The following is a 22,056-nucleotide window of genomic DNA, read 5'->3' as shown; positions in this document are numbered from 1 at the left end:
CTTGAGATTCTTTTCTTAAGTTACTATTATTGAAATTGGTCACAAGAATTATGAAATGTTAGTCCCATTAAATTTTGATATGATAAAAAGTCGTTTTAAAAGTAATATAACTTAACTGTGAAGTATATCATAGATGGATAAAATGACTCATAATGATAGAACATTTAGCTCATGTAGTTGGTGACCTGTAGTGGTGGGGGGCCCTGCAGTAACTCATAGCCCCGGGGCCCAGTGAGCTCTTAATGCGGCCCTGGACCCGCCTATAGGCGCACATTACTAATGCGCTAAAATATTGCGCTATTGACTTTAGACCAGGTTTTTGTTGGTCAATGGCACAGTCTATTTCAGTTGCCTCAAAAAAGCAACGCACCAACAATGCGCCCGAACACACCTCGTTTTCAGACCAGCATGCCTGTGGGCCCACAAATGGGCGCAAATGCATTTGCTATTTAAACAACGTGGCGCAGGACGCGAAAATGATAACTGCGTCGGGCTGAAACTAGCAAAAAACACTTGCGTTGCGCTTGGCGCTGCATTGCGCCAGGTGTATGATAGGGCCCTTACCGTTATGAAGCAACGAGAATACTTTGTGCGCAAAAAAATTTAACAACTTTATTCAACAATTTCTCCTCTTCCGAGTCAGTCTCTTCTCTTCCGAACAGCGTCAGATGCTGATGGTAATTAAAATGTTCATGATCATTTAATCTATTTTTACAATTAAATATCCAATATTGACTAATATACTAAATCAGTTAAATCTGTAATACCATCTTATAACTGATAAGGTACCGCATTCCAAACATTTTAGAAAGACAGGTGGGATATTTCTGAACACTCTGTGATGACAAACGAATCAGTGTTTTGAAGCAATTCACTATAATGCACTTGTTTGAAAGAATTGAATCTCAAAAATGAATCAAACTTCCTACATGTATCACACTTTTTGCTACTGAGATTAAATCCAAAGATTCAGAGAAAAATATTTCTGTTAAACAGTCAATAAACTGTTTAAATCACTGCAATATTTCTTAATGATGCTTAAATTTATATTCCCTATAAATCATCATCAAAAAAAAAAAAACTGTGTGTGTATATATCATTTTTTTAATTTGTTTACAGGACCTTTATATAGTAGAAGAAAAGGTGAAGGTCCTCTTAAACACATTACCACATGTGGTTCACCATGTGTCCCGGCTTCCCAAATTGTATCAGCCAAGCCACTTATTATGTGGGTTAGACTTGGGTCATGTGCAGAAATTCAGAAAAAAAAACTAACATACGATTGGTGCAAGACACAAAATGACGCACTTTTCCCAGAAGCATAAAACATGCAGTTAACATGCCATTAAATAATGTAGTATGTAGGACAAACACTCTTGTGCTCATTGCTCAATGCTGGAGAGTAAAATGTAAGACTACTTCCCTAAAGCTAACAAACAACAATCTTACTCTTCTTTAAAGTCACTGCTTCAAAGTCAAACACGTTAATAAATCATGAAGTTGCTTGTGATTACAAAGCACTTGGTTGTTTGAAACAACCAAGTGCTTTGTATGTCCTAATGCGGATCTATGAGAGCATACTGCAGAGACAAAGTTTCATTATAGCTTAAATGCATGATTTAAAAGTGAAATGTTCAGCGAGTGTAACAAAACTTAAATTATTAATCTCCAAAAGCTCTTTCAGCAGATGTTTTCGACTGTACGTGATGAATAAATCTGGAGCTATTGCACAATATTGTACAAAACTCTTTCACTGGCCATGGTGGATCTTCTCTAGTACCGCATGACACTTTAAGTCTGTCTTGCACTTTAACACTTGGAGCAATCTCCTGTAGACTTAAGAAATCAATGACTACTCGTGCTCCAAAACACGTAACTCTTTCTTCCTTCTGTTTTTACGAGGAAAGCTTTATTATTTTTCCATCTGATACAAAGCCTTATGGTTTTTATTACTGCATATTGTGCATTTCCCCTCCAGTAATATGCACAGAAAACTTTTCCGTCTATGCCATACATAACAACTCTCTTCTGAGTTATTTTATTAGGATCTATGAATACTATTATTTTACATAGGCATGCCCAGAAGGCATCTGCAGAAAATTAGCATTTCCTGTCCTGCTTTTGGGGGGAAATCAGCAGTAATGGTTTTAAACATGGTAAGATGTGTTAAACTGGAAGCTGAAAGAATAATCAAATTAGCTAAAATATTTAGTAACCAAAAAACAAAAGCAGTTGGAGATGTGTAGATCTTCCAAACCAGTCGCCTTTAGGCAGGAAAGTGTGATATATAAACAACTACGACTGGTTCCCCTACAATGTTTCCACAGACAATAAAAGAGCAACTATAACATGGAGGAACTTGTGGTAGATGTGTAAATGCTCCACTATAACGGGAACTCGTCATACTGTACACAGAAACATGCTTCTCTTACCACTTCCCTGTTCTCTACCAAAGGGCAATGAATGAGCATGACACAGCAGCCATGACAGTAAAGAGACCGGAGTACAGTGCAACACTTCCCAGAATCCAAAGCGCACCACATCACTGGGGAGGAAAAGCAAAGCTGGAGCTTGCGGCGAAAACAGTAACAGAGGAAGCCAGGGCTTCATTAACTTGCATGCGATATGAGGATTCACAGGGAGCCCTTGATCACTATGAATCCACTTACTGATAGCATGTTTAATTCAAAACAGAGGAAAATAAATTCCTACACTCTTAAAAATAAAGGTTCTCTATTGTCATTGACGGTTCCATGAAGAACCTTGGATATCAATTAAAAGCTTTTCCTTACAACAAAAGGTACTGCAGATTAAATGTTCTTCAGGCAAAAGATAGTTATTTTAAGAACTGCTCACTGAGAGGTTCTTTGGCCACTGCTGAATCAGAAATCATGGGTGGGTCACCCACACTATTCTGAAAATTATTATTACAATGAACGTCAATGTTTTTCTGGACCTCACTGACTTCCACTGTATAGACAAACCAGTGAAATATTCTTCAATATATCTTCTTTTATGTTCCACAGAAGAAAGAAAGTCGTACAGAAGGACATAAAGGCGAGTAAATAATAACATAATATTAATTTTTGAGTGAACTATCCCTTAAGGTACTAATATGCACCACTTAGGGGTTGATAAGGTATGTTTGATTTTTTTTTCCATATTTAGCGCAGAGCATGGATCATTTGTCAGATTGATTTTTAAATCATATCAGTCCTGTTTGTGTCATTGATTTATGTTTTGAAATAGTTGCTACACACAGCTGGCCCTGGGTCATTAATATCCGTTACCGTTTGTTTAGGCAGAAATGAACGAACCTAACAAACACTCCGGTGGGTTTGTACACGGATGGCTTTAGTCACTAAAGAATGTAACCAAATGTGATGTGCAATGTGCTCAGAAACCGGATTGTGCTGTTTAAATTTTCAACACATATGCCTGTTAATCTAAACGCTTTGATGAATCTTGCCAAGAGATCAGAGACACGTGTGTGACTGTCTCACGCTGGTGTTTTGTCAAAGACGCCCCCCTTTTTGATGAGCTCATCACGGGAGAGTGCTTGGATCATAAGAGGATTGTACATCTGTTTGCACTTCATTCAATAAGAAGTTGCTTTTAGTTTGTTAAATATAAACCATAAACGATTGTAATCCAATGCCAATGATAGGCTAAGTACGACAGTCTTGAGATTACTCTACAGTGATGACTCTGCAGATATGAGTCTCATTTCACAACGGTGTGGCATTCCTTAAAAATGTCTGTCATCCTTTTTTATCATCAGTGTAGTATAAGGGAGGCCATCTGTTTAAAAACAAACGTACAAACAAGTCAACTTTATTTAAAGCACATAATGTGATGTTGCCCAAAACAATCTAATGTAAGAAGCATTTGTGGCCTGTTTTGTTCTGTTTGACCAATATTATTTGCCGATATTCATACTTTTCTACCTAAAGTCGCCATGAAACGGAAGAAGTGAGATCTTTTCTTGTACATCTGAGTGAAACAGATTATCAATACAAAAATGTAGGGGAGGGACTCAGTTCTAACTTTAACATTTAGACCCTAGTTGAATCATCTCAAAACCATTTTGATCACAAAGAAACGTTTCCTTTTTGGAAACATTCCACTGAATTTAAATGAACACTTATTTAAAGTTAAAATATATATAAATATAGAAAATGTGCATTGTCTATTAACAACACTGAAGGTCCTTCACACCAAGGACGATAACTTTATTGATAAAGATAGCCTATCGTTTTAAAATAATAGCAGACTCCACATAACAACTGAAGGACAGTGGAATGATATTGTTGAAATTACTTTATTTTTCCAGCTGATGAAAGATAAAAACCTTGACAGCCAATCAGAATCCATCCTCCTCAAAGAGCTTGAGCATTTAAAGCGGCAGACAAAACTGCAGCATGTTTATGAACAGAAGGTTATCTGCATTGGTGGACGCTAATACAGTAGTTATCGTTATAGTTCTTTGTGTGAATGGGCCTTAATAGTTATCTTTCTTCGTGTGAACGGACCTTGACACTTAGCAGAATGAACAGGTGTATTAATCAGCCAATCGGTTACAGTTAATGCCCGATACTGACAATATAAGAATATCAACCAATAAATCAGCCTGCCGATATTTGAGTCTATTACTATTTATGAATTAATATAAGACCGTAAGCCCATTTTTTTGCAAACTATTTTGTGTTTATCATTGTGTGGAAACTAATATTTAGCCAACAGACATTTCAACATGAATCCATACAATAATCAGTCGTAAAGAAACAATATCGGTCGATATGTAGCCTATTCAGAACTATTCAAGGTAATCCAAAAAGGGAAACAGATCAAATGTGATGAGCAGTTTACGTTGCATTGTTAGGTCATAATAAAATAATATGCATAATGAAAAGAGCGTTCCTGCACATCCTTATGAAACAATGTAGCAAAAGCCACATCTGTAAAGAGAAACATAACGGACAGCTGGAGGAGAGCAGGAAACCTCAGAGGGAAATGAAATTCAGCTTTTAACTCTTCATGATCTTTGAGCAACAGAGAAGAGGGGGGGAAACCATGCAAACGTGTCCACATCTTGAAATGATCAGATCTCGTTTCTATAGTTATAATAGTGCGCCAGAAGCATCATGCAACCACTATCAATGATATCAGTTTCATTAATGTTTTATATGACACACCAATAGCACACTGAGGTCAAGATCTAGCATAAAAATGAACGGACTTATCCCAAATATGTTGTACTCACCCATTTATGAACTTGTTTACGCGGCGTGTTTGTCTAGGATGTTTTCAATGTAGAGAAGAAAAAAAGAAATCCGCTACTTTCGGAGATGCAGCACACTGGGTCGGAAATACCTCAAATAATCACTTAAAATGAAGGCGCAACGCGGCTTCTAAGCATATTTCTTACAAATGATCCTGCCCCTCATTAAAAAGAGCAAAAAAAGGCAGGGGCAACAATGCAAGAGGGGGGAAGAGATGATGTGAATGTTGCCCCAGCCGTAAGGCGCTTCACTACAGTTTGCCTCCGTCGCTTTACGAACTCCAGCTTGCCATCACTGCGCTCACTCAGTGGCGCTCGTGAACCGAAAGTTCTCGCGAGAACTGGAAGGATGTGCTGTAATGATCGAGGCCATTGAACGGGATTTTCCGCTTTTACACAAATAAATAGGCCTACCTGGGGGCCTGCAAGTCGCAGGTAATTGTTTCTAAAAAAACATGTTCTTGTGTTGCGAGGACCTATGGGCTAGTTTTAGGTTTTTGTTTACTCAATACAGATTATTATAGAGCGTATCACTAATCACTGTAGGCTAACATATTTGGTTACTTTTAAAGAACTTTTAAGTGTTTTAAACGAATGTAAACTGTAGGGAGACAGTAGGGGCGGTGTTTGGTTTAAACGTCAGAAAACGTAGGCCTATGCCACGTTTTAATGTAATATTCCCATATTTGTCAACTAAATAGCCTACTTATTCTTAAACGGTGTGAATTGATGTCAAATAGAGGGCTGTTGTTTCAACCTGTAAGACTTAAAGCAAACATGGACACTTGGATATGAAATTACACTTGCCTCAAAATGATTGTATCTCAAAAACTCACTCCTAGGCCTATGTAAAATGTTGTGCTATATGAAATGATGAGACCTTATGTTAAATAAATAATTACAGATATGGCATATTATAGCATGGATTTATTTCTAAATTATGAGCCCTAAATGACTATTTTTAAACCAATAAATCCAAATACCCATTTGTTATCCTGCATGCGCTTGCAAATTCCCTGTTATGCTGATTCCAAAGTCACTACTGCCACCCTGTGGCCAGTTTAGGATACAACCCGCAGTGCACTTAAGAATTTTTTTTTTTTTTTTTTTTTGGCCATGCATCCTTAATTAATATTCAAATATAAAATAGTACTTTCCCCCATACTTCTCGTCTTATATTGTGCTTGGCTTAAGTCAGTAAATTTGCTTTGGACTTTCTCCTGTTGTGCATTAATGAGGCTTAACCGAGTGGATCTCTATAATAGCACTATTAATGCTGGAATGACTACTGATCACATAAACACACAGAGACAGAGGAATGTGCTTTAGACAGCAGAAAGTGCAGTCAGCTGCTGTGCAGTAATGGTGGAAACCAAGAGAGAACAGACACACACGATAGCAACAGAACACAAATAAGGCAGAGAGAGATAGCAGGTGAAAGCATTAAAAGAGAAAGCATCAGAATGCTTTAGGCCTTTTTTTGCTATGGAAAAAAACTATGGAAGCTTGTCTCTGCCACGGAATGTAAAAAAAAAAGAAGTTAATTGTGATTTTTAATCTCACAGTTCTGATATAACCTCGCAATTCTGACTTTTTTTCACTTGCACTTGTGAGTTTATAACTACATGACTTTTCTCAGAAGTTATAAAGTCTGAATTGTGAGATAAAAAAGTCGCAATTACCTTTTTTATTTTTTATTCCAAGGCGGAAACAAGTTTCCATTGCAAACTAAAGTAGACTTTGCTTGGATATATTTTGTTTATCTGAGAGAACTTCACAGTCCAAATTTAGCATTGGAGCAAAACGGTTTAGTCCTAAATGGGTGATTTTTTTTTTAACCAATGCAAATAAAAGTGTGTGGGAAAAGTGTTGTTGGTGTATGAAGAACACGGGATGAATTATTCTAGTGTAGTTCTGACTGAGTCAGATTCATTTGAACCTGTGGCTTTCTGATACCTTCTGCTTACTGCCTCGTTCATGCATATACATGTTTATACATTTTAAATATGACCTATTCTGTAAAAGCTTTTAAAAAATCTTGGGTATAGGGCTAAGAAAGTTTTTTTCCCTCTTTGGTCTTTTAATGACTGAAATAAATAATATTTCATTTGTAAGTCTAATTTCCTGAATTTGGTGTTTTTTAATTAGAGTTCTAAGAAAATGAAAAAGCAGTAAGGCTATATATTTTTTTAAGTTCAGTTTCTTGAACATGTCATGATTCAGAAGCCTACGTATGTTTACGATGAGCGTTAGGCATTCAGAGGAAGTGATGAATATAGAAATAGATATGTATAGCCTTTTAGCCTATTATTAGGCCTATAACCGTTTAGCCTCCAGGCAGAAGAAGAGAGGGAGTTAAACCGCCTCACCAGCTTTCCAAATGAGCCAGACGTCACTTAAATGGTGCCTTTGGTGTTGAAAGGATTGCGAGAGAAGGAAATCTTTGTCTTGAACCTCATGCAATACAATGGAAAGGAAAGAGAGAAACATTGTTAATGTACACCGCTCCCCAAATTAAACATACGTGTCTTGCTTTCACATATAAGTTATAGGCTATAGTATAAGTAAAAATGTTCTAACAATGTAGCCTATAGGAAAACCTGAAATGTGCTATCGTGTTCCCTCATCTCAGTTCAGACAGTTAAATAAGCATACTAAGCATGTCTTAATAAAAATGTAAAAATACTCTTCTGTGATTAGGGTCGTTAGCAGAGCCGGACAGTAACAGAGTACATTTACTTGAGTACAGTACTTAAGTACAATTTTGAGGGATCTGTACTTTACTCGAGTATCATTTTTGGGGAGTACTCATGACTTTACTCAAGTACATTTGAGAGGCAAATATTGTACTCTTTACTCCAATACATTTATATCCATAACCGTGAGTACCTGAGTAAAAAAAAAAAAAAAGTAAAGAAAAATCTCGGAAACCCTCAATTTGTTGTTTCCCTCTCAAACGTGATTGGATTGTGCAGGCGCCACTGATTGGGACAGCCTATCAGCAATCACTTTCAGTTTTCCGCCAAAGTCAACTCCATGGTCAGATTTTATATTGCACATTAATGTAAGCCAAGCATTTGGTTTGATGTTCTTGAGTATGTGGTGTGTTTAACACAGTCAGGTTCAAATGTGGCAGTGGCGTAGCCACGAGGGATTTCTGATTTCTTAAAAAAAAAACTTTAGGAGGCAAAATATATTTTTACTGATTATGTGAATTACACTGCGCAAACCAAAGTAGGCTACTACCCAGCGAATGAAGAAGGGTTGGGGCTCAGTCTCCACAGTACATAAAATATTAATTTTGTTTTATTTGATTTTTCTGGTTTGCATTTATGAGGAAAAAACAATGTTATGGACGTGTTCTCCGTTACGGACGTGAGCGCTCTGAAAGCGGCATAAAAAATGCTTTAAAACTTTCACAGAGACATCAAACAGAAAACACAAAACCTTTCTTTAACCTGAATTTCGTTTTGCATTAATTGTATCTTAATTTGAATCAATGTTTCATCAACCAATTGCCTGGGTTTAATAAATAAGAAGTAAATAGCAGACGATAGATAAGAAACGGAGGCGCCGGCGCGTGAACTGGATCTCGTCTCATAAATGAACCGAAACTCAGCGTATAAGGTAGCCTACTTGCCTCACAGACATGTCTACTTTTATACAGAAAAATTCAAAACGAAAGAAAACAGACTACAGACTGCTCTCTGCTTATGTAATCCGTATGAAATGTGCATTTCTCTCTGGCGCGTTCACTACTGAAGATCGCGAGTCAGCATCGTCAACTTCATCTAGCCGACACTGACAAAGAAAACACTTGTTTATTAACAAGTGTTTATTAATAAACATTTGAAATATCTCCTTGCTATATTTTACATATTCATAATCATTCCTTTTGCCGGTTCTTTGTGACAGCTTTTAGGTGCTTTATTGGCAGCGCCACCCTTACATGTGGTGTGTGTGTGTGTGTGTGTGTGTGTGTGTGTGTGTGTGTGTGTGTGTGTGTGTTGTCCCCGCATTTAAAGATGGGACCCCCCAAAAATTTAATTAAATTAAATAAAGCAACATGGTAAAAAGATGAAAATGACTTGATTTTACTTTCAATTCCTTTTACATTCTCCAAGGTATTAACATTAACATTTTTCATAACTCCATGTAGGACGTTTCTGTGCATAAATGTAAGCACTGTGGCAGTAGATTAGTAATGCAATATTTAGAAAATCTACTTTTGTACTCTTGATACTCAAGTACTTTTAAAAACAAGTACTTTAGTACTTTTACTTAAGTAGACATCTGAATGTAGTACTTTTACTTGTACTTGAGTAAAATTTAGCAAGGGGTATCTGTACTTTTACTCAAGTAACAAAGCTCTGTACTCTGTCCGCCTCTGGTCGTTAGGGGATAGAAAATATCAGTAGCTACAAAAACAGACATCCCAACCTGCAAGAAGTCATTTCAGGGAGGTATATCTTGGTGACTGGATTGTTGAGGGGGGGGTCTTTGTTCGGTCAACCGGATTGTTGACGGGGGGGGGGGGGGGGGGTATGGTGTGTCGGGTTGACTAACGTTAGCTTTCCTGAGGCACACTCGCAAGGTCTCTCTCCCTCTCTGCCTTGCACGCGCCGCGCGCTTTGTAGGCTATGTTATGCGCGCAGTCAGAGCCGTTAAATATGAGTTTTTCAAAGCTCTGCGCGCAGTATGTTCTATCTCGCTCTAGATTCCGGGAGATTTTAACTAATTTGCGGGCATCAGGGAGACGCTAGCAATATGCGGGAGACTCCCGGAACTTCCGGGAGACTTGGGATGTCTGCAAAAACAAAAAGACGTCAATTTAAAGTCATGTGTGCATGTTGTTTATGATTGTTTACTAAATGGTGTTACTTTTTTTTGCATATGAATGTATTTTATAACCTTCTTTCAAACTCTAAAGAGGGGAAAAAAATAACGAGTTGAATATCTTTCCGATATAAGATTCACCTCCGCCACTCTTGTGACTGTTGAAACGTTTACAAACAATCTTTAGCCATGTGGCGTTCTGAGCACTCTGGTATTTGTAGTCACCTGCGCTTCTGCCGTCATTCTGTCAGCCTTCATGAAGACTACATTTCCCAGAACTCCCTGCGTCATCAGCTGATTGCCGCTCGTGTTTTTCGGATGTGATGATGGCAATAAAGCACCCAGCGGACCGTTTTTTCCTCAGACGTTCTTTTGGGTTCATTGCTGGAATAGAGATGACCGCCGAGGGGTAGACGAGCAGAGTTTTCATGTACTGATTTTCTGACTTTAAGTAGGCTATTTAAGAGACTTCCACAACAAAGTCTTCACTTTTTAAACTGGTGAGTTTATGCTTGTTATAATATAATAGGCCTAAAGTGTATTCTATTGTATTGTATTCTGTTCTATTCTATTCTGTAACAGTTTTGTATCTATGATGATTTAAATTATATAGGTATGAAACACATTGTGTGACAATTAATTGTAAAATGTATGTATTCATAATGCGTGCATTTATATAGCCTAAGTCCCACGTAACCAATGCAAAAAAAAAAAAAAAAAGTCTATTTTTATCTAAGATTCTTCATACCACGGTAGGCTATCTGTTTTTTACCCTGTTGAAAAAAAGGGCATAACTGCGACACGAATTATGGAATTTTACTAAGTTTACAGCCTGCTATAAATATGTTTTAAAAAGCATAAGTTGATGTAATGTAACTTAATAATTTAATTTTATTACGATTGATTTTAATCTTAAATTAAGTGGTATGGACAAATATGAATTATTAATTGTGTCAGTCAACACAACACGTGGTGGCAGGTCAATTTCTGAAGTATATTTTGTTGACGTTCCCCAAGTTCTTTGTTTTGATCCTCTTGTCTTGTTGAATACGGAAGTGACCGCTAGGCGGCTGCAGTACAAGAAAAGCAGCATTCTGTTGTCTAAAGGTGAATTCACCTGGGGCAATGAGAGGCCATTGTGAGACAAACAAAAGGTTGTCAGGTTGTCATGACAATGTCATTTTTGTAAATTAGGCATAGATTTGTACTTTTCTGATATAAAAAAAGTTCAAATGTAATTTAACTGTTATTAAAAAAGGTTTAATACTTAATCTGTCATATGTTTGTCACATAACATTTTGCCAGCAACATGGCAACACTTTGTGTATGTTGCTGCATGGTTGATCAGCTGCTCCTTTACCTTTTGTGCATTGAGCCTGAAAAGCTGTATAGGTTCTAGTTTTAAGCTTATTTTCAGATAATACAGCATATTTTTATATTAGGTTACAAAAGCAATGGCTCAGAAATGTGTCTCATTGTAATTTGTATATGTTTATAACAAGTTAATGGATTTCCTGATTAAATTAATACTTCTCTTTTTCTTTTCAGCTGAGGCATCTTTTTCTTCTATTGTCTACAGGGCCTCTGGCCTCACTGATCTAATAGCAATGGTACTTATTCTGGGCAGAAGACTGAACCGGGAGGACTCTGGAGTCCGTGAGTCTCCAGCAGTTAAGAGAAAGGTTCTGGAAATGGACAACAAGTCCGTCGGTAATCATGATGTGTTCGATTTCACCTCTGGCCCGTGCCACTCTGAGAGCATTCTACAGATGTTTAATGAGTTCCGTGATGGCCGACTGTTCACGGACGTGGTGATCAGCGTGGAGGGTCGTGAGTTCCCATGCCACCGTGCCGTGTTGTCAGCTTGCAGCAGTTATTTCCGTGCCATGTTCTGCAATGACCACCGTGAGAGCCGCGAGATGTTGGTGGAGATCAACGGCATCCGTGTCGAAGCCATGGACACCTTCCTACAGTACGTCTACACTGGACGTGCCCGCATCACCACAGACAATGTGCAATTCCTCTTTGAGACCTCCTGCCTCTTCCAGATCAGCACTCTCCGTGATGCCTGTGCCAAGTTCTTGGAGGACCAACTTGACCCCTGCAACTGCCTGGGCATCCAGCGTTTTGCCGACGCGCACTCCCTCAAGCAACTGGCCAGCCGCTGCCGTTCTTACGCGCTGCAGACCTTTGCCGACGTGGCCCAGCATGAAGAATTCTTGGACTTGCGTAAGGAAGAACTGGAAGAGTACATCGCTAGTGACGAGCTAGTCATTGGAAAGGAGGAGACGGTGTTTGAAGCAGTGGTTCGTTGGGTGTACTACGATGTGGACCACCGCAGAATCGTGCTCAAAGACCTTCTCAACCATGTCCGCCTGCCCCTGCTGCATCCAAATTATTTCGTACAGACGGTAGAAGGTGACCAGTTGATCCAAAATGCACCGGAGTGCTATCAGCTTCTGCACGAAGCCAGACGCTATCATGTGTTGGGCAACGAAATGATGTCGCCTAGAACCCGTCCACGCAGGTATTTCTAGCAACATTTCCTGTGCTAATAATGTAGCCTACTTCTATTTAAGCACCATATTAATCCAAGTCTCAATCTTTACACGCTAAATGCACCAAGCAGTTTAAACTGTGTAAAATGGACCAGTGATTGCAGGAAAGAGAAGAGTCTTTTACACCGTGTCCTAAAGGTATCTTTTCCATGTTAATCAGAGTTTTTGTCCTAACCAGCCGCGACGGCAACACGCGACTATTCTATTTTACACTGTGTCCTAAGCAGACGCGATGCGATAAGATTCCAGCGGCAAATAGTTTTTTTACAGTCTATGGTGTGGACAGACAAATGATTTGTCGCTGAAATCTTATCGCATCGCGTCTGCTTAGGACACGGTGTTATACCTTGCTTGAACTGTTTGTCTAGTTCACTCAAGTCACTATCAAAGAGTTTGTTTACTATGACTTGACTTCAAATTATTAGCTACCCAGAAACATCAAGCAAATGGGAGTTTACTAGTTATTTGTAGTAGCTTCAAAAGTAAAACATGTCCTTAAAGATCCCAGAGATTATAGAGGCTACATTATAGATTCAGTCATCCTCGAAACACGAAGGCATGATTCAACAAGTAACTTGAAGGCTTGTTTTTTTATAACTTCGCACTCCATAGTTGATCATTGGAAACCCAATGCTCTAATTTATGGATTTGGAACAATCCGAGCCACACTGTAAGTACAGTGAGAGGGAGCAAGAAGAGACGGCCCCTTCAGGCCCACTGCATTGCAGCGCACTGAGGGAAAAAAGTCTCAGCGGGGCTTGCCCGTACACATTCTTCCTTCACAAGCTTCATAACACATAAACACCTGAGTTTCAAAACATGTTCCTGTTGACCTGATCCTGCTTGCAGTGTGTGTGCGCGCTGTTTTTGTTATGTCTGGAGGAGCATGGGGTGAGAGAGCAGGGGAGGGGAAATGCACAGTTCTGTTTTTCTCAGAGCCAAATGTAGGGTGACCTGGAATCTGCCTGAACGTGATTCGCTGAAGGAACCACCAAAGTTACAGGGCTTATTTATTAACAGTCTCATTATAGACTGCTTGAAGAAAGGTGTAACAGAATCATTAGGATAAATGCAGCCCAAGTCTCACGCTGCACGCAACCAGCTAAGCTTACAAAAGTGTGCTAAATATTCATGCAAGACAATGCAAGGGTGCTTTGTTTTCAGCTCCATGTACCTTTGTTTTTCCTTGGTTTGGTGAAAACAACACCTCAGCTTCATCGTACTGTTAGTTTTCAGATGGGTGTCGGCTTACAATTGGCAGAAAGTTGTAGTTCCACCTTCTGTTTCCAGGCAGATTTGCAATGGTTCTTAAATTTGAATTATGGGAGAGGGCCTAGCTGATCTCCACCAATTATTCTCAGGGAATTTTGTGGGTCCAGCACATTTACACTAATTACATCACACATGAAAGACTGATCAGATTTTTCCATGTTTGCATGAATTGACTGGGCGACTTGCTCTATTCGTTCTAAGCTCTTTCCCCCAGAGAGGGTATTCAAAGTTCAACTCTAACTTTAGCATTTCTCCAACCCCATGATCATTTACACAGAGAGCACAGTCTTCTAGGCAGAGGATTTCAGGGAAAAAAATGGGGGAAGTTGGTTCTGGATAAAATGTGTTTGCCTGCCGATTGGTTCTTTGAACAGAGAATGCATGTTGTGCTCTGGGCACTAGTAGACAGTGATATTTACTGCTATTCTTAGAAATGGTTCTGTACTTTTCTCATTTCAGTGTCATTCAGTGAACAAATAGACTGAAAATGACAAGAAAACAAAATGTAAACAATGAGTTGTGCAGTACTAATAGTATGACAAAATATGTGCTTGCCAGGTGAACACTTCCTATTTTCTGCAATGTTACCAGGAGTAAATGATTTACATTTGTCCATGTGTCCAAGTTTGACGTCCTGTCATGTCCCTGCAGGTCTACAGGATTCTCTGAGGTCATTGTGGTAGTCGGAGGATGTGAGAGAATAGGAGGTTTCAACCTGCCGTACACTGAGTGCTATGATCCTGTAACTGGGGAATGGAAATCCTTAGCCAAACTGCCAGAATTCACCAAGTCAGAGTATGCTGTGTGTGCCCTCAGGAACGACATTCTGGTCTCAGGTAATCATGTATATTTGTAACATTCTTGAGCTCTAAATTGTTTTGTAGGCAATTGTCATTAGACTTGACTTGGTTTTCTTCCCTGTGTTTAGGAATTTTAGGCAAGGTATATCAAAGGCCTTGTTCCTTTTTCAATGCCAGTAGCCTTTTGTTTACATCACATCCAGGAAGATTGCTAATGGTAGTATTATGGAGAGGGACATTCTCATTCTAGCATTTGGTCGGATAAAATGTTTTCTAAATTTTAAATAAATAAGTAAACCTTGAAAGTGCGAGGTGAGCTATTAATATTTTTGCTCTAACATAGAAAACCTATACATTTTGAATGCGTATATCTGCTTTTGTCAGTTTTTAGTGGTACATTAGCATATAGATGACCTTAAAGCTAACAGACATGGACAACAACTCCCAAAACTTGATTTTTTGATTTTGTGAGGTCTTTAATATATGGATTACTAACTGTAAAATGAAAGACATTATTTAGAAATTTTTAATTGCTGTATTGTGGTCTTTTTATTTCTAAGGGTTGTTTTTATACATCCTCCATCTGTCAATTATCCGTATCCTCTGTCTTAATTTCTCAATTATTGTCAGTTTGATGTTCATCTTTTGGCTGGTTTAGTCTGCAGGGGTTTGTTAGACACAGAAGGGCACCATGCATTACAGAGCAGCTCACTTCCAGCAGGTTCAGCAAAAAAAGACAAGACGTGATTAAAAGAGATGAGCTATCTCATGAGAAAAGAGTGTTAGAGAGAGAGTGAGGATGAGTGAGGGGGCTAGAATCCTAAACTATCAGTTTACACTCTGCATGTGCCAGGCGCTCACGACGTGTTTCCAAGAGAACAGATCTGCTAGGTAACGCCTCTCTCTCTCTCTCTCTCTCTCTCTCTCTCTCTCTCTCTCTCTCTCTCTCTCTCTCTCTCTCTCTCTCTCTCTCTCTCTCTCTCTCTCTCTCTCTCTCTCTCTCTCTCTCTCTCTCTCTCTCTCTCTCTCTCTCTCTCTCTCTCTCTCTCTCTCTCTCTCTCTCTCTCTCTCTCTCTCTCTCTCTCGTTTCAACCTCCTTTAAGTTCAATCCTTCCCCAAACATTTTGTTCTACTCCTCCTTTGAAGTTTTAGTAAGCCAGGGCCAGGCTTTTCCAAGGCAGGAAGCCTGTGTGTTTGTCAAACTCAAGACTAAGATATGCAAGTCAGAAAATAATGGAAACTGATAGAAAGATGAGCTTCAGGTTGAGCAGCTTTGCTGAGTCCAGTGTGTTCTTTCCACCCTGGTGCTTCCTGAAGAACTGGAACAGTTTTGTAGATTATTACAAAACATTTTATTATTACCTTCTGTTAGCACAATCACACAGATGCACAAATGTTAACCGATACTAGCAGCCAAATGTTTGGTCATACCTACCTGCTTAGTCTTAACTACAATTACACAATGTAAAAATAGTAATAAAGTCACTCAAACTATGAAATGACACAAATGGAATTATGTAGTGACTAAATTAATGTTTCACGAATCAAAGCTACTTTATAGTTTTAGTTCTTCAATGTAGCCACACGTTGTCTAGATTACAGCTCAGGGCTGAGTTTCCCAAAAGCATTGTGAGCCAAGTTGATCTTAGAGACCATTGGTGGCAATAGTTCTACGATCTACTTACTATGATTTTGCGAAACGCAGCCCTGGGCAGTTTCTCAACCAACTTCATGAGGTGCATCCTAGGATGCTTTTTAAACAGTAGCATGCCGGATGCCGGTTGATTTTTCTTCACTATCTGGTGTAAGAGATTCATTTATTTTATACAAAACCCATTTCAAGCTTTAAGTATTAAAGGATTTTAAGATGATGAGAAACATAAATTCAGTCACGCTCAAACTTGTGACTGCAGTGTATATGCAAATAATGAATTGCGGTTTTTCATTGCATTGCAAATTTTTTTTCATAAATATATGACTGCCGACTAAATATATGGTAAATCTGGTCTAATTATGTTGCTTCACCGGACTTATCTCAGAACTGGGAGATCCACAATTATGGTTTTTATTATTCACATAATGTGTTTATATGAGATCAGATAAGAAACAAGGAACATTCACAAAGTGTGTCATGGGTCATTTACCTTTTCACATTGTTGCAAGGATTATAATCAGTGTGTGACGGCACATGCAAGAATGGTGGTGACCAATTGGTGCTGCAATTTCAGGGGGTAGAATCAACAGCAGGGATGTCTGGATGTACAACTCCCAGCTCAACATCTGGATCAGGGTTGCCTCCTTAAACAAGGGTCGCTGGAGACACAAAATGGCTGTCTTGTTAGGAAAGGTGAGTTGAACTGCTTCCACATTCATACACCAATAGCCCACTAGATGCCCTTAACTGGAAACCTGTGATGTGGGGAACCCTCTTCTGGTAGATAACATGGATATACAAGTGTATATATATATATATATATATATATATATATATATATGGATATACAAGTACTCAAATGTGAAAAAATTTGAACAATACTAGATTTATTACCAGTTGACATGTAGCAAGGATAAACATTGTTTGCGCCAACCACAATGTGTTGTGTTTTGTGAATTATTGGCTGCTGAGAGCATGAAACCATAAGCCATTCAAGAGACATTTAAAAACCAATAATAAACCAATAAATTCCAGTGTTTAACTTTTAAGGGCATTTTGTTGGCTTTTGCTGCCTTTTCAATGAGTCCCAGGAATTAAAGTCTTGGCTCTAGTCATGCCACAGGAAGAAGACATTGATTTCCTATTTTGATGATGGCTTGTGGTTTACATGCCTCTAACCATGATGAATATTTCCCACATATAGAAATGGGTGTTGGAGTATCTTTATCCGTATTTAGTTTTTAAACATGTTCCCCCACCCTTATAATTGATTGCCTGCTTGTCATTTACTGCTCTTTGTCTGGTGCTCAGTTCCTCTATCACTTTCAAAGCCTCGATTTGTCCTTCTTTTCCTGCTTGAAACTTGATTTCATTAAACATTGTTTTCATTAAACAATGACATAATTCATTTTTAACTTCTCCCTTGGAGCTGGTTTGCTTACACTGCATTTTTTTTAATAATCAGTAACTGACTTTGAACTGATCAGTCATGTGAACCATTAAACAAGGGCGCTGTCAAAAGAGTTTGGATCTGTATACTTCACTTGATATTGCATCACTCATGAGGCTGTTTTCAACATTTCTTAACGAATGTTATCAGCTCCAGAAATCTGATTTACTTTGGCAGGGGGTTAAATAGCTTTGTTCTGTCCTGTTTGCGAAAGATCTGATGCATTTTATGTAATCGGCGGTGAGGAACTGGCTCAAACGTTCAATAAATGAAAAGTGTCTTGTTGTTAATGGAATGAACTGAGCCAACAAAAGCTACTTGTGCAATGACTAATTAACATGCATTGTAAGTTATAGCCAGCTGTCTACATGAACGCCTCTTTCTCTTGGTTTGTTTGTTTTGATGCTTTGTATTGTGGCTTGTTCAGATATTTCCCCCCAGCTTCCTGTCTCTGGGTGTCTGCTCTAGTCTCTCCAACTCTTTGTGTTTCAGGCCCATGCTAGTTTTGGACTCAACTCATTTGACCCCAAAGATCATTTGGGTTTGTTTTTGAGCAGCAACTCCTTCAGACATATGGATTGTTTGACTGCAGTTGGATTTATTGGTTGTGAAAGATTCATGACTGACAGATAGAATCTAATCAACTGAAGTCACAACACTGAGTCTTGAAAAATGAAATCCATGACCACAGGGTTAAGCTGCAATAATCTGATCTGAGCCATGCTGACACCGGTTAGATATACTGTATGTGATTATTGTGTATGCAAGTGTGTGATATAAAATTATAATTAACATTTAAATGAGAAAGAATGACTCTTCTCACACCTTGTCAGCATATATTAGCCTTTTACTTACGCACACACTGAACAAGAAATCTAATTCCTCTGAAGATATTTTATAATTCCTGTATAATGATTTTTGTAGCTGTTTGTTGATATAACATCTTATCAGTCCCAGGGGTGATAGGACCGTCTCAATAATATCTGAGTCTGAACAAAGAGCTCATCACAAACCACATTGGTTTGTTTTTCGTAAGTGATGTGTTGCCCCTCTGTGTTCGAGCACGTTCATGCGCCAACACTGGTTCAACCGGTTTTCATGCTGTTCCATTAAGGGAAACATGTTTACCTTCTTCTTTTTACCAGAATTGAGCCACGAGGCAGGAGAAGGAGACGAGCTCTTCAGTGGTTTTGCGTTCCACGTGTTTTCATTTGAGAGTGAGCGAGAAATTCCTCAATCTCTTCAGGGACTTACACAAACAAGAGTGATTGAGTGATGCGTTACAACACAGAACTGTCAACGATTTGCACTCAGAGAGGTCATGTTTTTGCAGCAGTGATGTTTTGATCACATCTGTTGGATGCTGTCAATAAGTCTTACATCAACTGCGATTAATAACCAGGTTATGCAAATAGCCTACCTTGAACGGTGTTTTTTAACGGTCTTAAATGATTTAAGTTGAACCTGATTTGCACACATCAATTTCCATCCGTTACCCCTATTTTGCATGTAACACCTCTAGGGCCCTATCTTGCACCCAGCGCAATTGACTTTGTACACCGACGCATGTATCATTTCTATTTTGCACCCGACGCACCGCAGACTTTTCCCTCCACAGACGCACGTCGGTAAATTAGGGAATGAACTTGCGCTCCCGGAGCGGTTCAGCGAAAAGAGGAGGCGTGTTCCGGCGCAAACGTTCCCTGGTGCTATTTTGCGGTTTCAGAAAACAATTCCACACCCATGAGTAATGTAGCTACTTCAGACCAACCCATTTTAGATTTGCGTCGGGCGCAAGAGTCATTTATCCCGCCGGTATAATAGCAACAGCGCCGAGATCCGCCCACAAAGTTACTTGCGTTTCGCGTTTGATTTCAGATCGTTAAAATAGGGCCCCTAGCAGGGGCGGACTGGCCATCTGTGTGATCTGGAGAATCACAGAACGGCCGGTACTCCAGGACAGCCGGCGGGCCGGCCCACCACCCGCCACACACGCAGTCACAGAGAGGGAGCGAGCTAGAGACCTTGCGTGTGTGTTAGGGGTGGGAGAAAAAATCGATCCATCGATGCATCGCGATTCTCTCTCCAACGATTCTGGATCGATTCTGAGAATTCCAGAATCGATTCTGAGCTTAGTTTTTAACCAGATGTGCGATGACGTTGAGTTTGCTTTAGAAACACCCGTATTCTGCTTGCTTCCAATTCCTCACACACATACACCACTCGAACCTTCCGTAAAATAATCTTTCATAAATTTCGGAAAGGTTGAAGCGAATTACAAGGACATTCACAGGCTTCATTGCACAGGATACGCTGTGAGAGACGCGCGCTTTCTTTGATGTTACACTTGAAGTGTGCTGTCTCGCCCGGGTAGATAAAGAATCGTTCTGGAATCGGATCGTGACTCCCAGAATCGGATCGGATCGTGAGGTGACCAAAGATTCCCACCCCTAGTGTGTGTGCTAGTGTGCGCGTGTCTCACGGGATGATGTTAGGAAGTGATATTCAGCTTGCTACATTTTAATGATTACAGTAGTTAAAACAGCTAAACTTCAACATTTTAGCTGTAAAATGCCACAGTAGCTAATAGTAAGAAATATGTTGTGCTTTTACTTTTAAAAATGTTGGTAACGTTACAGTTAATCCTTACAAACTTTGAAGATTTTAAATACAGAAGTTACATTTGTAATGGTGTAGCCTATTTTCATTTAGATGTGGTATTATTATTTGTGCAGTAGCTAAGATTAATTACTGCATAAATTAATTAAGATTATTAAGTAATACATTCATTTTAAGACAGCATGGAATAGATTGTATAATGCTGTTAGCTATAATTTGGATGGTATAGTATCAGCCACAATTAAAGTCTTGTGACACATGCCTGGTGGCAGGCGTTATTGTTGTTGTCGAGTTTCCGCGCGCCGATTGCCTTGGGCCGGGCCTAGACAAAGTCCAGGGCCGTTTTTTAGTCCCAGTCCGTCCCTGGCCCCTAGTGTCTCTGCCGACTTATTCGATAAGGGCATGTCGGTTAATGATTTGACATCAAAACTAGAGAAAACCTTGAAGTGTAAAGAAGGGTTTCTTGCATTGTCAGGTTTTTGTAATTAGCTGATTTTTGAGGCTGAAAATCTTATATAATTCATATTTAAATACTAATGGAAAGGTTAGTTTAGGTTTTTAAATGTCAAATGGTATAACCCCATAAATATTACATTAATAATTACATTCAGTATATATTTTTTTACCTTAAATATATTTGAATTCCTTTTTTAATAATGAACAAAGACTTTACAGTTTTGATGATTGTAAGTTAAAATAGTTTCATTCAAAATCGCATACTGTCTAATGAGGAACAAACTTCACGACCATTGAAATGTATGGTATGAATGTGTGTGGTTTAAATGAAATTCGGATGCACTACAACTACACGTGTTTCAGTTGTTTCGCTTCACTGTCATTCACGACTCCTTTCCTGTGGCCTCATTAGGACAGTAAAGTGTCCTTTGGATGTGCACTTCAGGATCTCGGCTGAAGTAGTAGGTCATGGGTATTTTCCACTGTTTTACAAACACTGAATTCAGACGTACTGCTTTTCACCTACTAGAAAGTAGGCATAACGCACTGGATTTCTTGGAAGTAGTCAAGGAAATTGACATTCAGAACTTTTACATTTGTGTTGAACTAGTGATTTTATAAACGCAGGTATAATCAGATTTGTCATGTTGCTAATGCAGTGGTAGCCTCTAGGCTTGTGCGTGTGTCTGTAACAATCCCTTTGTCACTAAATCAATTTGAGAATCATGAAATGAAAGGGTAAACCGTAGTTCTCGTTTGGCAAGATCCACACTCTTTGGCGCACCTCCAGATTGTTTCATCCACGGAAACGTCATGTGTACATTTCAAAACGGACAAAAACAGTTTGAGCTTACCTACATTACACAACACTAAAATGGAGTATTGTGTACAGGCCAGGGTCATCACTTAAATTTAACATCTCGTTGTGTGTTTTTCTACAGGTGTATGCCGTTGGTGGATACGACGGTCAGTCACGACTCAGCAGCGTCGAATGCTACGACTCTTTCTCAAACCGCTGGACAGAAGTGGCACCCATGAAGGAGGCTGTCAGCTCGCCAGCCGTCATCAGCTGTGTCAATAAACTGTATGTGATTGGAGGAGGGCCCGATGACAACACATGCTCAGATAAG

The 22,056-nt window shown here is 39.1% G+C and overlaps 2 protein-coding genes across 5 annotated transcripts in view; one reads left to right on the top strand and one right to left on the bottom strand.

Annotated features, from left to right (window-relative positions):
• Positions 1 to 5,596, bottom strand: part of sh3kbp1 (SH3-domain kinase binding protein 1) — a 48,665-nt gene extending 43,069 nt beyond the window's left edge. The window contains exon 1 of one of the 4 annotated variants that reach the window (XM_056249098.1): positions 5,264 to 5,596. In XM_056249098.1, the coding sequence (XP_056105073.1) occupies positions 5,264 to 5,267 (4 nt within the window). In that variant the 5' untranslated portion in view covers positions 5,268 to 5,596. The remainder of the gene's footprint in view (positions 1 to 5,263) is intronic. The other 3 variants (XM_056249096.1, XM_056249095.1, XM_056249097.1) reach the window with 3 other exon arrangements.
• Positions 5,597 to 10,431: 4,835 nt separating this feature from the next.
• Positions 10,432 to 22,056, top strand: part of klhl24b (kelch-like family member 24b) — a 29,343-nt gene continuing 17,718 nt past the window's right edge. The window contains exons 1-5 of the mRNA XM_056249094.1: positions 10,432 to 10,617; positions 11,666 to 12,644; positions 14,599 to 14,783; positions 16,976 to 17,094; positions 21,868 to 22,056. Coding sequence (XP_056105069.1) covers positions 11,725 to 12,644; positions 14,599 to 14,783; positions 16,976 to 17,094; positions 21,868 to 22,056 — 1,413 coding nt within the window. The 5' untranslated portion in view covers positions 10,432 to 10,617; positions 11,666 to 11,724. The remainder of the gene's footprint in view (positions 10,618 to 11,665; positions 12,645 to 14,598; positions 14,784 to 16,975; positions 17,095 to 21,867) is intronic.

Source organism: Rhinichthys klamathensis, unplaced genomic scaffold (assembly GCF_029890125.1).
Source record: "Rhinichthys klamathensis goyatoka isolate OS25496 unplaced genomic scaffold, OSU_Roscu_1.1 h1tg000059l_1, whole genome shotgun sequence".
NCBI classification, from domain to species: Eukaryota; Metazoa; Chordata; class Actinopteri; order Cypriniformes; family Leuciscidae; genus Rhinichthys; species Rhinichthys klamathensis.
This window is presented reverse-complemented; position numbering and strand designations above follow the sequence as displayed.